We start from the raw sequence: 17,061 nt of genomic DNA on the forward strand, positions 1-17,061 counted from the left end.
TAAGAAATGACACTACAAAAAAGGACGTAAATCATAGAAGAGCATTCTAATGCTGTGGCTAGAATCAATAATTGAAAGAAACATCCCAGAAATGTGCATGTTCACATGCAAAACCACGGGATTCTCTTGAACCAATTAAGTAAAGAAAAATGCTCCAAATTACCCAGAACCCAATGTGCTGATCAATACGTTTATAATTGTTGCTAAGTAGGATCATCCACCAAATCTAAATGGAATGTTACAGAAACATGAGTTTTGTGTTATACATTATAGGATTTTCTCTTTTAGGACTAGTACAGGGTGAGACAACAAAAAAACTGCAGATTTTAAAGCTTACCAAAAAAAAGCATGATAAATAAGATTAAAAATGTTAGTACATAATCTAAAAATGCATGGAATACTGTTTGTATTCAGTTGCTTTTGAGTTTGATAACTTCATTTCTTGGTGTATAGCAGCCTCCAGGTTCATGGGTCTTGGTCATTATTTGTAGACCTCGGCTTTCAGATGTATGTAGGGGTCTTCCATGAAATGAGGATTTTTTTCTGTTCAGTAACAAGGACAGTGCTTGATAACGTAGCCAGATAAACGAAAGTGAGCTTCATTGAGACATTACAGCGATGGTATTCCTTCCATGCACTTTTCCTGTACTTTTAAGATTATGTTCTAAAATTTTGAATAGCATTTACCATGGCTTTTTTGGTAACTTATAAAAGTTATTTTTTTTTGCGTCACTCTGTTCAGTATGTACAATTATTTCAAAATGATTTCAAGTAATATAAAATACTTATTGAGGCTGAACTCCAGGGAGACAGAATTATTTGACTAATACCGATTTTGCATCAATATTCTGTGTCACGCCTAGGATTTTGTACACAGCTGTGACCAGACTGAGACCTGTTTTGCTTGTCAGCAGGACCCAACTTAATGAAGGGTCAGTGATGTCACTTGTCATGTTTGCAGTGCTGGCGTTAGGAGATCACATCCAAGCACCAGCTCTTCCTATGCAGTAAACGTGTCCAGAGTAGCATCGACTGGCTTACCCATTTACACTACACCGTGAGCTGGGACCTTCCTGGGACTAAACCTGGTTGAACCATTTAAACAGACAGAAATCCTGGGTTTACATGCAACCCGGTTGTCAGTATAAATAAAAAAAAAAATGTATGTGATCCCCGAAAAACAAAGACAGGTAACTACTTTTATTACTTGTGGCAGTGCAGTAATTATACAACAAAAAGCAGATGTTTTTGCAGCATATTAAGCTAACCAGATACCGCAGATATAAATAATAATGAATATGTGCAGAAAAGGCTAACGTGAACTGCTGCGGTAATAGGACAATCCCTATAGAATCTGATATATTTGTTTTCTCATGTTACCTGTTGTGTTCCGGCCCAGCTCTAGTCCATGGGAAGGATTTGCAAGTATCAGTTGGAACTTTTCCGCTCCCTCTGGGATATTATCATCATTAATGTGTACATCAATCAATTTAGATTTTTCTCCATCAGCAAATGTTAAAATCTAAAATAAATATTACAAATCAGGTTTACCATATTATTTCTTCTTGTTTCTATGAAAAAGTCTACACAGTGGGATATGTCCTGCCAAATCATCGGATCATCTTCTGCAAGCAAATATAACGACAGTTTAAAGGCGGTAATAGCAGCCGCTGCCTATTCATTGATGCAGTTTCCGACAGCATTAAATGCAGATTTCGTCAAAACAGATCCGAATTTGGATCTGCTTTGTCGAAAATGGATGTGGAATGTCGAATTCACAGACGTTTTTCGACAATCCACGGCCGTTTTTGCTGACACGCCCACTTTCCAACAATCGACAGCCGGAATATTGAATTCTAACTGTCGAGTTTCAGTCAATGTGAGCTTGCTCTGTGCAGCCACCAATCAACCCATAGGCTCATCAGTTTGCTTCCTATGATACCGGGACTTGAAGGCGCCGCTGAGGTACTAAATTCCAGGGTTCCTCTGAAAAAGAGAATCTGAAAAAGAGAATATGTTTAGAAGCGGAAACTTCAATCAAACTTCAGTGAAATATCCTTACCATTGAAGTAACATTATAATCCATCCCCTGCAGTGCTTCAATATTCTGTGCATAGAGAAACAATGACACATTTCCAACAGTTCCCTTATTCCGATAGGCTACAAGTGTTAAAACACCATCGGTTTCATTGACTTCATAGCTAAAAACAAAAATAAAATTATTAGATTTATTTTATAAAGGTACAGTACATAGTCATCAAAGTTACAGCCAAAATACACTTACAGTACATTGCTTTACTGCCAGTAGTTACCAATGTATTACCAATGTACCACTGTATTACGCATCACTGGAATATGAATTGCACAAACCTTGTCCTCTGCCACTCAATAACCCCCTGGACTCCATCATTCGCTTCAATAATGATCAGAGCAGTCAAACCTTCAATGTCTATAAAGGAATTATATAAATCAGTTTATCATGAGTGCCACCAATAGTCATGTGATGCACATATACTCTAGCGATATTTGAGCCCAGTGCTCATTTCCGGTGTAAATCATGGTAATTACCAAGCAACCATACGAACAGCGGTACCCATAATGCACATGAGACAAAGGGTTTGAATTGTAAACCATTTTGTATATCTGATTCCTTTTTTTTAATGTTCTCCTGATCTAAATATGAATGTAATCCAGTATTCAGTGCAGCCAATTAACAATCAGGTTTAAAAAGATTCAGCCAATTTATGATTAATCTTTACTTATATATAAAAGAATGTAATCAAAATAAAAATTAATTCTACTGTATAAAGTACATAAGGCAAAATAGGCAAACGTGGTTGCAGTAGCCCTAATTGTGCCTGCTACTGTATGCTAATGCCAGTACCAGTCCTTCCCCCGGTGTACAAGTGTGTATATGACAGTGCCAGGACTGTGATGCCCACTTTGACCATCTACAGATGTAGTAATACTGTTTGATGCATCGTAAGAGGCCACCATCAGTCGCATCATGGACACATGAACCAGCTCTCTGACAGGTGCAGATTTTCTGTAATGTGAGTCATTAAGCATCTGTGTTCATAACCAGTCCAGCAACACACAGGCTACACACCTATAAGCATACCAATAAGATGAACCATTTACATGAATAGCCTCCTACCAGTCACTTCCCAGCAACTCCCAGCAAATTTCCACTTCTGCATTTCCAATGCTGGGGGTGAAATTAAATACGATGAGAGATTCAAAAAGTGAGAGATTTGGTAAGAAATCTCCAGGTTTTTTTAAAGCGGCAATCATGTACACTTCAAAATGAAACTGGTTTTGCCATGTAAATGATTGCCGCTTTAAAAAAACTGGAGAAGTCTCACCAAATCTCTCACTTTCTGAATCTCTCATCCTATTAAATTTCCCCCTGGATGTCTCAATTGCAACCACGCCTCTGTGTGTACAGTACATACAGTGGGGGAAATGTAATAGGATGAGAGATTCAACCAGTTTGATTTTGCAGTGTAAATGATTGCCGCTTTAAAAAACCTGGAGATTTCTTACCAAATCTCTCACTTTCTGAATCTCTCATCCTATTAGATTTCACTCATTGTATCACATGCGCCATATGAGTCAGTAGGATTTTCTGTATACACAAAAAGGCTACAATAATAAATATAGTTATGTGTATTATAGACAGAAGTATAGCTGAGCAACAGCCCACTGTACCATCCCAGGACAGTAGTTGATGAATCAAATGTGTTGTGGAAGTTGTCTACATATTGTGATGATTATTATTATTATTATTATTATTATTATTATTATTATTATTATTATTATTATTAAAAGCAGGTCTGCATAGCTAAATGAGGCTACAGCCCTTATGTTTCATTCATGAGTTTCCAGATATCTAGTCCAGGACCAGGTCTGCGGTATAAGCAGGGCTTAAAGTGGTCATTTAGACGTGGGGGAACTAATTTCTCTATGCCACCTGATTACCCCCCATTAGGCAGAGACAGGGCAAGTGGTAGAGTTTTTGGCATCTCCCTGCAAACTAGAATGGTTTTCTCTGAGAATTACTGTGCAGGACCAATGTGGAGGTTAAAATATTCCACCTCACCATTAGAGGTGGTGGAACTCAGTTCCACCCTGTTCTCCCTCACTTTAACCCCTGGGAATAAGAATACAGATAGATGCATACCGCAAATTGTTCAAAAACAAATGTAAAAGCAATATTTGGCATCACTAAACCGTGTTTAAATGCATCAAAATGTTTGGTCAACAAACAATATATTTAAAAAATATTTTTTTATTACCTTTCATCCTGTAATATATTAATTCTACGAGCATGCAAGAAAGGAAATGAAAGGAAAGCAGAAAGAAAACATTAAAGCGTTTCCGAAAGCAAGAAGACAGGAAAGTACAAGTGATCGATTATTCATTAATTATATTACTCCGCCGACCTCTTATTTAATTTTTCAGTGTGTTCCCACCACCTTTTTGCCACTTTGTTCATTATTTACCCCCCCACCCCATGTAGTCTGCCCACTCGGCCAAATGTTAGGTTGATATTTTGTACCATTGTTAACCACGTAATTACTTATAAACAGCTGATGTCTGCAGTAAGATTAGTGAAATAAAGTTTCATATACAAGCTACCTGGCGAGCTTGGAACCTTAAGCTAAACACACACTTAGGATGGTGTGACCCAGCGATGGGGCAACACGATGTAACCATACATTGTGCCGCTGGACAAACGATACAATATATCATCAACTTAGATGACAATAAATATAAAAGTACCACCTAGGCAACAAACACTAAATAAAAGCAGTAGAATACGAAGTATCTGATTTAAAATAACAAATACCTATTACAATAAGATGTGTGTGCTTAGCACAGATATCTGACTATATATATATATATATATATATATATATATATATATATCTATATATATATATATATATCTATATATATATGTGTAAAACATTACAATACCCAGGCGTGGATGAGAGGATGTTGCCAACTTCACAATCAGTTCCACAGATATCAGGGTGACACAGATGTATTCTTGGACTTCGGGGATATCGTCCTGTGAAGATAAAACCCCAATCATTGAATTCAAATTGGAGAAATGAACAATCCGGCTAATGTGGCTGTGATGAGACAGGTACATCAGTTTCTAAAGGTCATTAGTAACATTTCATGATGATACACTACTAGCACAAGCCAGCAGCATTGTATCACACACAATGTTCTTTATGTGACAAGTAGCTGCTTATTATTATTAATATGATGTTATGTTGCACATTAGAAATGTGATGAATAAACAGATGTTACCTCCAGAATAGATACATTAATGGCAGCCGTGGTTTCACCATCCCGTATGATCAGAGATCCAGATGTGGCAATGTAATCCAGACCCGGCTCTGCTCTGTGAGTGCCACTGTCATTCAGTGCTTGTGCGAGTGCCACCATTGTTGTATATGTGACATTAATGTCTCCTGACAAAGACCAAAAGCAAAACGCAGTGACTCAATGCACTGTATGACAAAAGAAATCAGGAAAATCTACTTTTTGTTGTTTGTATTTGTGATAAACATTGACATAAAACTTTAATTATACAGGTACCACTCACTAGGTGATGCACAAGGCTGCATACTATTAATGTTGCAGGTATTTTGGAGGATCTGGGCACCACCACTAACAGTTATGTAATCATTTGTACACCTTACTTATCAATTGATACATTTTCATTTATATCCTCCAGACTTACATCATCACCTCCATGTATTCATTATACACAGGACTGCCATCAGTGGACTAGGACAGGTTTTTAGTACCATTGCTACCAGAGACCTACCCATGCTCAGCAGCACCTCTGTGACTATCTATACCAAGCCTTTGCATTCCTTGCCTCTACCTGCTGGTTAATTACATTTTGATCTCACTAGAATCTCTGCTCTGCTAGAATATGTTTGTTGCCCTATGTTTGGGGACTCACTAATGACATTGCTGCCACATGGCTTAATTGGAACCTGGAACAGAGCTCTAAACTGCCTGCGCTGTGTGGTAAACGCCCTACTCCTGGCCAGATGAGTGTGGGTAGAGGGGCACAACCATAAATGGAGTGGCATGACCAGCACACCCACTCTCTCACAATGCTGAGAGTTGGGCCTTCAGCCTATACTGTAGAAAAGGTGTGTACACACTATGTGGTATCGTCTACGCAATGTAGGTGATATGCTGGTCCGATCCACCAAATGGGATGGCATATCACTCAGTGCGTACCCAGTTTTACTTCACCCTCAATAAAAACTGTAAAGAGAATATAAAAATAATAGTGATAACTGAAATTGTAATTAGAGCTGAAATTCATTAGATATTCAAAACTACAAACCTAAGGATCCATACTCTCTATTGATAAAGAGCTGAATTGTTTTATTTCCTTCTTGGGTGGAGACAACCCTTGATAAAGGAGCAAAGTGTATTAGTCCGTGTGGCTCATCACTGGCTTCCACAGTCAGAACCGCTTCAGATCCTTGTTCTTCAAGAACAGCCTCACCAGGGCCTGAAACCCCTGGAAAACAAAGCAATGGTACACTAGTCATGTTACAATTCCTGCTATCTCCTACCTTATGTTAAGGCCAGATATTTTTATACTCTGGTACCCTAACAATGCATGGTTCTCTGCTATCCATCACTGATCCTTGGTTTTTGATATTTTTGATCAAATCTAAATTTATTACCTTGGGGAAGATACATAGGGGTTTTTTCTGGTTGATTCATTTGGATGCGAATTTGCATCCTTGCGAGTCAAGCAGAGAACATTAGAACAAATACTTGCTAAAACAGATAGCAAATTATGACCCAAAGGTTAGGGCAGTTGGTGTCCTTGAATCAAGTGTGGTATATTATGTTGACATTCAAAATGTTAACAGTAAAATGTTGGTGTGGTCTGAAGGTCACTGACAGTGACGTAATGTTGATAATCCCAGAATGTTAACATTGTAAATGACCACAGAATGTTGACAATGTGATTTCACGTGTAAATAGAAGCCTAAAGCTGGCCATACATTTATACGATTTGGGTCCTTTTGAACCGATGTCGACAGTTTGGGTCGAGAAAACGGGTGAAAAGTCCCATGCACATTGGATCGGCGCCAGACATCGCAAGGGCTGCAAGTAGGATTTGTCAAATCACGCAGCCCTTGCTGGGATCACTGGGATCAGGTGAAATGTCCCGTGCACATCGGATCATGCGGGGTGGATTCCATAGGGTGGGAGCAGCCCAATGAAAGTCCTGTATTAGTGAATGGGAGCTAGTGATCCGTGCAGAAGAGAGACGCAGATCTAAAGTGGTCAAGATGAGAGATATTTTGTGATAAGTAAAGAGATATATGCTGGTGCAGTATGGTTAATAGCTTTATATGTGAGCAGAAGTATTTTATATTGACGGTAAAATACAGGCAACCAATGGAGGGACTAGCAGAGCGGATCAGCAGACAATGAGCATCTTGTAAGGAAGATCAGCCTAGCAGCATTTAAAATGGATTGCAGTGGTGAGAGTCTGTTCTTGGGAAGACCAGTTAGGAGACTATTGCAATAATCATTGTAGGATATAATGAAAATGGATTAGATTTTGTAGTGTCTTGTGTGAGATATGGTCGTATTTTGGATATGTTTTTTAGATGCATGTAACATGATTTGGAGACAGATTAAATGTGGGGAACAAAGGACAGTTCAGAGTCGATTATGACCCCTAGGCAACGAGCTTGTGGGGTAGGGTAGATTGTCGAGTTGTCAACAGTGATGGAGATATCAGGATGGTAACTGTTCTTGGCTGGTGGGAATATAACTAATTCCATAATTGCAGCATAACCCTAATCTAACCATAATTGCAGCTCTAAAATCATGGGTCAACATTATGGTGCTGATATTCTTTATGTCGACATAAAATACATATCTCAGAATCAATAAAAACCTAGGGTTAGATGTATGAAGCAGTGATAAGGGAGGATAAGTGAAAAAGTGTCTGGTACCTGTACTTTATCACCAGCCAATCAGCTACTAATTGTTCCCTTTTAAACCCAGCCTGTAACTTAACAGTCAGGAGCTGATTGGCCGGTGATAAAGTACCAGGCACTTTATCACTTCTCCTGTGTTATCACTGCTTCATACATCTACCCCCTAGTGCTTGTAAACAAACAGCAAAACAAAATGAAACAGGATATATCCAGAAGGAATGCAGAGCCTTGAATCCTGGTGCTTAGTGTAGCATGTGCTTAACAAGTATATTAACGGAATGTTTCACATATGAGAACACTCATGCTGAGAAGTGACCAAATAGGCAATATATACCCACCCAAACATACACAGCAGGGCAGGATTAAGCCCTTGGAGGCCCAGGGCACCGAAGACAGGTGTGCCCTCGCTTAAGCAACCACCCCCGGCTGCACATGCCATGCGGCTCCATCCAAACGATACATGCTCCACCAGACCAGGATCCACCCCTCCCCAACACCAATGCACTCACCACTCAACTCTGCTGAACTTCCCAACAGAGCTTAGTGCAGCTTGCAACAGTAGCCCTCAGGGAGAGGGCCCCAACCTCCAGGGAGAAGGAAGATCCCAGCCTGTTGGAGAGGCTGTTGCCCACCTTCCTCCCCCTCTTCAAGGACAGCATAGGGGCTGATACACCTCCAGCCTCTGCTTTGCTGCAGTCAGTAGAGCTGCTGTTGGCATCAAAGCCTGTCGAGGGGTTATAGCAGCAACTGAGCAGGTGCACAGCAGCTCCGGCCAGGGGCCCCCATAAGAAAGGGTTGCCCGGGATATTCTTCTCCAGGGCCCCCCTTAATCCAGCTCTGATACACAATGGACACCATAAGAGAACATTCCCACACCAGTACCATGTATCAATTAGATGCAATCCCCCTCCCCCAATTATTTTGGAAATTAAGGAGACATAATCTTCCCTAATATTAATCTGGGAGGTGCTACACACTACTTGTTCACAGACCTAAAACACCCACAAAGTAAAAAGCAAGTATCCTTTAGGGTGCACTGAGGATCAGATGATCGTTTAAAAATTAACTTTTATTGTTATTACGTAAAATTTGTCTATTGTTATCATAGCCAGGAGACCAAAATACTTTGTCTTAGTGAAATATTAAAATGATAGATATGTGAATAAAGAATAATAAAATGTTGTGTTTTAAAAGAAAAGAGAAGGACAGATGAATGTGTGTTTGCTTAATTTATTTTTAATTTTTGTGGGCAAACATTACCCTTTTTATTACATTCTAAAGCTGCTGTCTAGATATCATTAGTTTTATGGCAGCTATTGTTCAAAGGGATTTTACAGGCTTCTTATTAAGAGAGTTAAATTGTTGCAATTCCCTTGTGGCTTTCAATAAAATGATAACTGTATCAGTGCCACCAGACTGTTACTTGCAGGAGGAGTGTTAGTCAGGCAAGCTCAGTAATGTAGATTTGTTGAGATGCATTTATGTAATAGTAGTAGCATTACCGATTAATTTTTGATACATATGTAGTACAGTAAGTGTACGAGCAACGGCTGCAGTACTCACCGGGACACGTATCCCGCGCGAGCCCTGATATATAGGAAGCGGCAGCGATGAATACTCAGCCTGGAAATATATGTGAGAGTGGGCGCAATATGTATTAACATACAGACCCCTTGATAGCTACGAGTGAACGGAGGGACGTAAAAAGGCTTAATCTGCCTTACTGCAGTCACACTTACCAGGCGGCTCCGGAGGCTGGTGGGGCGTAACGGCGATAAAAGCCTGTTTCTTATCAAACATTCAGTGGGCAGTATTCAATGACAATACTCGGCATATGCAGCGAATCCTGTTTAGGACTCGCTGCACAGTCGCTGTGTTCCGGAGGGCTGGAGCATTCGCTGCCAGCCCTCTCTGTCACCGTATTCAATGCTGCAGGGCTTTGCTGCCCTTGACAGCGATTCTTAACCCATGCGGCGAACGCCGCAAGAAGCCGGGGGACGGCGGCAGGCAGGTAGATGGAAGCCTCCCTGCCTGCGCTGGACTCTGTGGGGCAGAAGCAGGGCTCCCGGGGACACAGGCAGCAGAAGCTGCTCCCGGGAGAGCTAGCAGGGGACGTGGGTAGGGAGCCGCTTGCACTGCTCCCGATCGTGCATATGTAATGTGTATATGTGAAGATGTATATGTGTAAAAATAAAAATTAAATGAAATATATATTCATGTGCTGTAAGCACATGAATAAAAATAGCATGCCCCTTCACATAATAAAATTCCTGATTTTTTTACACCAAATAAAAAAAAAAACACCATCTGATCTGATCATTGAATACACTCACGGCGAATCACATTGAAAAACCCATTGAAAAACCACAGCGAATTGCGGTGACTATCAGACGGCGAATTGTCCGTCATTTACTGTTAGCCGTTGGCGAATATTGCACGTTGAATAGGGTAAATCACTTTTTCAGTAGATTCACCTTAGAGCACGAAAATAGCACACATTCGCCGCAGAACATGGCGAATCAGCCTCATTGAATACTGCCCAGTTAAGCAATACACTGGATATTATTTATGAAACTGACCCATTATGGATGTTAGAAGAAATGTGAAAACTGTATAAACTTATCACGCTAGTCCCGGCCATATACCACTCAATTTCGGGCATAGCAATAGGGAAACCTGTGTTGTGAAGAGTGCTGTAACATCGGTTCAGCATATAGGAGGGTCATAGTATACTGGCTCAGCATATATATAGACTGAACATGGGTTGATTAACATAAAGATATAGCCATATTAGTCCCAGCGGTTATACCGCTTATTCTCGGGCAATCAGTACTAGCAATGTGCTAAATTCTGGCTTTGTGTATATGAGTTGTTATGTATCAGCCCTGTAGCATATGGAAATAATCCGAGAGTACTCTCATTTGACTTGCAAACCCATGCATTCTGAATGTAGCAGGGATAAGAGTATATATACGCTTGAAAGTATAAAATCCGGCGGATACACCGCTTATTTACGGACATAACATATATGTACAGATCACTATGTACGAAAGAATGGGCACACTCTGATACCAATTTAACACACACAGTGGTATCCCTAAGTGCTGTACAGCGTGGAATTATACTAATGATTAACTGACATCCATTAAGTGTGCAACTTCTTAATGAAGTATGCAAGTATCTCATATAAGTGTGTAGAATTACTAACACACTTCTAAGCATCTTAACAGGCTCTAGTAAAGGCTGAGATAATATTGCAACAGTCTGGTGGCACTGATACAGTTATCCTTTTATTGAAAGCAACAAGGGAATTGCAACAATGTAACTCTCCTAGGGCCAGATGCAATAAGCTTCAAAAGTGATAAAATGGAGAGTGATAAACAGCTGTCTAAGTCAGACAAAACCTGAAATATCTGACTGGGAAGCGCAATTAATAGGCTTGGATGGGGACCACTGCTTTGAAGTCAGATATCTACAGTTCCCAAAGGCCAATTTTTAAAATTCTTATACCCATGGAAAGAGTGGACCCTCAGCTTTCAACCTAGGGCCCTTATACTCCTGGGGGGTTTCTGGGTACTCAGAACCCCCCCCCCCCCCCTGCGTGCGCTACTGCCCCTAACAAGAAGCTTGTAAAATCCCTTTGAACAATAGCTGCCATAAAACTAATGATATCTAGACAGCAGCTTTAGAATTTAATAAAAAAGGGTAACGTTGCCCACAAAAAAATAAATTAAGCAAACACACATTTATCTGTCCTTCTCTTTTCTTTTAAAACACAACATTTTCTTATTCTTTATTCACGTATCTATCATTTTAATATTTCACTAAAGGTGCGTACACACGGGGGGAGATATATTGCTTGCAATATATTGCTGAGCAATATATTGCTCAGTGTCTCTTTTTCAACAAGCGACCAGAGATGGTCGCTGTTGAAAACGAACCTCTGCTGGGGGTGCCGCAGAGGTAATTAGCTGGTCACAGGAGCAAGCTCCTGCGACCAGCGATTCCAATGGGGCAGAAAACGGGAGCGCGCACCCGGCGATTTATCGCCGGGGCACACTCCCAATCACTGGCAATATGGTCGCCTGCGACCATATTCCCAACGATTATAGCACCTATCTCCCCCGTGTGTACACAGCATTAGACAATGTATTTTGGCATACCCCCCAACTTCTGTGTTAGGGAAATAGGGACACCCGAAAAGGGGGCGGGGCGTATGCAAATGAGGGTGCGGCTTATGCTAATTAGCCGCAACCTCATTTTCATACGAGAATAGACGCTGTGCGCATGCACACAGCGTCTATTCTATTAGATTGGGGGGTCTCCCAACTGCAACCCCCCGCAGCGGGACAATGCCTGCCGCGGGTTGGACAGCACCCGAAAATCGGGACTGTCCTGCTGTAATCGTGACAGTTGGGAGGTATGTTTTGGTCTCCTGGCTATGATAACAAGAGACAAATTTTACGTAATAACAATAAAAGTTCATTTTTAAACGATCACCTGATCCTCAGTGCACCCTAAAGGATACTTGCTTTTTTCTTTGTGGGCGTTTCTGACACACAGTGGGCCTGACTCAGTTGGCTCACTAGGCAGTGTACATTCGCTGCCTAGTGAGCCCATAAAAGCTGCACGCAGCCCAGACACATCCCCCTGCACGCGGCTGAAGGGGAGAGAACTCATTAAATGGTTGCTGACCATCAATTTATTTCTCTCCCCCTCGGTAATAAAAGTAAATATATGCTGACTTTTATTTCCGTTGCTGATTACCGAAGATGGTGCGGGTGCTGAGGTTGTGATGTCAGCTTCCCGCCCCAAGCAGGCATCACCATACCTGCTTCTACAGAGGAATACCTAGCATTTTTAAGGGGACACCCATGAAATGCTAGGCGTTCCTCTGCTGCCATCCCCTGCACACCGGCAGCCCTCCCGCCAGCAGCGAATGGCCCAGGCGACTGTGTAACTTGCCGAAGCCGTTCACTGCTGGGCTTGCACATGCGCAATGAGTGATCCCAAATCGGCCCCAGTGTTCCATCCACAGAGGATGCACGTAGAAAGATAACCTTGCAAAGACGTTTTGGAGAAATATATACGAGATTCCCACCTTGTGTTATAACATTGTACAGGACAAGTCGGTATTCTTCTCTCTCTTCGGGAATCTCATCGTCTAGCAGATGAACAGTAAAGCTTGTGTTCAGTACTGCCTATTCATTGTATGCCAAGAACAAAAAATTACATGTCAATGGGATCATTATTTGTTTATACTATTACTTCGTAGTAAGTTAGTATTAATACAATCCTCTATTAAAAAATAACCACCCAGGGCCAGCTCTACAATTAGGAAGCTGGATCTGGGTGTGGGGTCCACCGAATCTGCCTACAACAACATGAAGGCTGTACTTAATGCAGGTGTCAACTGTGGAACCTCTAAGACGCTACCTTCATATTGCAGGAATTAGAGGGGGTTATTCTGGTTCACTCCTTCTGGCAAATTCTTTCTTAGATGGATAAAACCATGTGCACTGCAGGTGGGGCAGATGTAACTTGTGCAGAGAGAATTAGATTTCGGTTGGATTTTACTTCAAAGTGAGATCTATATTGCAGTGTAAAAATAAAGCAGTCAGTATTTTCCCTGCACAGAAACAAAATAACTCACCCAAATCTAATTCTCTGTGCACATTTTTTGTCCATCTAAGAAGGAATTTGCAAGAAAGAGGGAACCAGAATAACCCCCACAGTCAGCATACTGAACGAGGAAGTAAAACATACACTTGTCTATACATACAAAGAGTAGATTGAACTGCTGCTCCACTATACATGGGCCCAAACACATAATAATAATACCATTTCTGCTGTTTTTATTGTCTGTAATATATAAAAATGCATTTTAGGTTTTGCCTCCTGTTCAAGGGGATGCGGTCATTCGTCAGACTGCATTTAGGTCTACAGTCATTAGGTCGACCCCACTAGGTCGACTGGCAGGAAGGTCGACCTGACTTAAGGTCGACATGGTCCAAGGTCGACATGACTTAAGGTCGAATTTGCATAAAGGTCGACATGAGGAAGGTCGACTGGTCATAAGGTCGACATGGGTTTTTCACTGTTTTTTGAGCCGACATGTGCCGACAGGCGGTATTTCATGCCCTACCATCCACTAGGGCGTGGTGGGAGAATAAAATAGTGTGCCGAGCGCAGCGAGGCACCGTGCCCGAAGCATCGCGAGCGAAGCGAGCGATGCGAGGGTCCGATTCTCATTGCCAACTGTGTCCATGTCGACTGTGTCGACATTCGGATCAAAAAAACAGTGAAAAACCCATGTCGACCTTATGACCAGTCGACCTTCCTCATGTCGACCTTTATGCAAATTCGACCTTAAGTCATGTCGACCTTGGCCCATGTCGACCTTAAGTCAGGTCGACCTTCCTGCCAGTCGACCTAGTGGGGTCGACCTAATGACTGTAGACCTAAATGCAGTCTGACGAATGATCCCATTCCCTGTTCAAGTGTATGTTTTTTAAATATTATAATATGTATGATTGTGGTACAGCTGTGACTAACGAATCATGTGACCCTTACTATAGGGTATATAAGATCTAAACACACAGACCTAGCTACCCACCTTTGATAAAGCCACCTGGAGTGGCGAAACGCGTCAGTGAGCTACTGGGGCACCCATCTGCACCCCCTGCTTTTATTTCCACTATCCTGGATTGCAGTCCGAACCATCCCTTGGATATACAAAATACCACCCAGGACATTGTTCTCATTGTGTCTCCATCAAAAAGACCAGCACTGGTAATACATCTACTGAATACCTATCCTTGGAGCATCCGAGCAATTAATCTACATCCCACCATCGGTGATTTGTGCCATCTTGGGCCGATAAAGTGGACACTCGGACGAGGACAGTCTATACCCTTCCAGGGTGGTAATTATATTCAGTTTCCATTTACTCAATCCAAGGGAAATATAGGAACGGACTCTCCTACCCCATCTACATGCAGGGGGACCCCCTCATTTTATGGCCCTCCAGCTGTTGTGAAACTACAAGTCCCATCATGCCTTGCCACAGTTTTACTATTAGGGAATGCTAAATCTATGGCAAGGCATGCTGGGATGTGTAGTTTCACAACCCCTGGAGGGCCATAGTTTGGACATGCCTGGTCTAAGGAAAGACATCCAGGAGGTGACCTATTTAATTGATTAACGTGTTAAGCCTGACTAGAGGATTTCCGCTGAAACACCCTTCTGAGGTACGAGCAGAAATCAGACTTAACTAGTGCAGTGATGCTGTTTTCTGCTCTAACACATGTGCAAACATCATTTCGACCAGCACTTAAATTGGAGAATATTAGTTACCATCACTAAACATCCAGCTTATGGTCCTGATTGAGACCTGGGGACAGATGGAATAGCCTCTGAGTTCATCGGCCATGTGAGATCCTGCACGGCCGCTGTAAGTCGGGGGCTATTACATTTGGCCCCTGATCATTAATCTGCAAAGTTGCAGATGTTTGGGCATGGCTGCCTTTTTTTACTGACAATCCCAGAAAACTGAAGGTTACCACCCCAAATGCCGGCTTCCTGTCAGTGCAGCTCCGGGCGCCTTGGATTTATGATCCACATGCGTTTTCTTTTGCTAATCGGGTTTCTGCGTGTGTGATGCGTATGGAAATTCAGTAATCCCTCGATTTGTGAATCAACTCTGAATCAGGCCCTAAGTGCAGTAACTGGCATCTTCTGACTAAGGGCCTTATTCTGATTGACTTGCAAGGCCACGAAATTCGCAAGCCTTGCGAGTCCATCAGACACCGCCCGCTGCACGCAGTGCCGGCCGTCCCATCCTCACTCGCACAACCCCATGCACGGCTGGGAATGGATGATTTACATAATCATGTAATCATCCATTTGCAGGCGGGGATAAATCATTCGATGGTGTAATACCGCTTTACCACCAAATTCCCGGGTCACACCCAGGAATTTGGTGGGTCTCTGTTTGTGGGCGGCCGGGCAGTGTGCGGGGACTGGCGGGTAGCTAGACAGTGGGAGGCACCTGCGCAATGGCCAGCTTCCCAGCACGTGTCAAAAATCACGGGTAAGAGCCGTTTCCACAGCTCGTTACCCGTGTTTTACTCTTTGAGTAAAAAGCAAGTGTACACTGCCTAGCGAGCGAGTCTGAATTAGGCCCGTAATCCTCTAATCTCAACCAACATCACAAAAAGCCAATAACACTATAAATGAGCAAAATAAATGAGCTTAAAACTGTGTTATCTTTAATAGGCTCATTAATGGCCGTGTTTTTCATGCATTATTTAGATGCGATCCATAAAGTAATTGACCCAGAGTAAACTTGTTACAATTCAATTACCAGCAGAGTTTTAACAGCTATTTTGCACATAAACAAATGTAGTAAATGTGTAGACTGGGAGACAAAAGTGTAATACTATAAACTAGCACATCATGCTTTTTATTTGCTTGGCACCATATAAATAAATGTATACACAGTAATACAAGGAAACCGTATGAACAACTGCCTATAAAACATACCTCCCAACTTTTCACATCGAGAGTAGGGGGTGTGACGTATGCAAATTAGGGCGTGGCTTATGCAAATAGGCCGGCGTCCCCATTTTCGGCCACTGCGCCTCTGAGTAGACGCTGTGTGGGGGGAGGCGTGGGACTCCCAACTGAAACCCCCCAACACCGGGACACTGCCGGCCGCGGGAGGGACGCGGGAACGTCCCCAAAAACTGGGATGTTCTCGCGTTTAGCGGGATAGTTGGGAGGTATGTATAAAACATTTTTACGATTAATATATGAATCATGTATTACCATTGATTTGAATAGACTTATACATGCTCATTGCACTTACCTCTGGAAAGAGAATAAATCCTGTGTAGTTTTCAAAATTCCTTTCCACATTGGGTCCCAAGAGTTTCCAGTTGACTGTTACATTCCCACGCCCAGGGAAAGTTCGCAGGACATGGATCAGCAGTGTTTCTCCTAGATCAGCATGGAAAACACATGTCATTTTTTTTTAAATTGTCTCAGA

The 17,061-nt window shown here is 42.0% G+C and overlaps 1 protein-coding gene across 4 annotated transcripts in view; it reads right to left on the bottom strand.

The window, feature by feature from the left end:
- ADGRV1 (adhesion G protein-coupled receptor V1) overlaps positions 1–17,061 on the bottom strand; it is a 461,586-nt gene that overhangs the window by 283,938 nt on the left and 160,587 nt on the right. For 3 of the 4 annotated variants that reach the window (XM_083151800.1, XM_083151797.1, XM_083151799.1), the window contains 9 exons: positions 16,882–17,012; positions 13,114–13,213; positions 6,386–6,565; positions 5,326–5,489; positions 4,984–5,077; positions 4,299–4,322; positions 2,371–2,449; positions 2,063–2,201; positions 1,381–1,522 (listed from right to left, as the gene is read on the bottom strand). In XM_083151800.1, the coding sequence (XP_083007926.1) occupies positions 1,381–1,522; positions 2,063–2,201; positions 2,371–2,449; positions 4,299–4,322; positions 4,984–5,077; positions 5,326–5,489; positions 6,386–6,565; positions 13,114–13,213; positions 16,882–17,012 (1,053 nt within the window). The remainder of the gene's footprint in view (positions 1–1,380; positions 1,523–2,062; positions 2,202–2,370; positions 2,450–4,298; positions 4,323–4,983; positions 5,078–5,325; positions 5,490–6,385; positions 6,566–13,113; positions 13,214–16,881; positions 17,013–17,061) is intronic. The other variant, XM_083151798.1, reaches the window with a different exon arrangement.

Source organism: Crinia signifera, chromosome 1 (genome assembly GCF_055691185.1).
Source record: "Crinia signifera chromosome 1, ASM5569118v1, whole genome shotgun sequence".
In the NCBI taxonomy this organism is placed as follows: domain Eukaryota; kingdom Metazoa; phylum Chordata; class Amphibia; order Anura; family Myobatrachidae; genus Crinia; species Crinia signifera.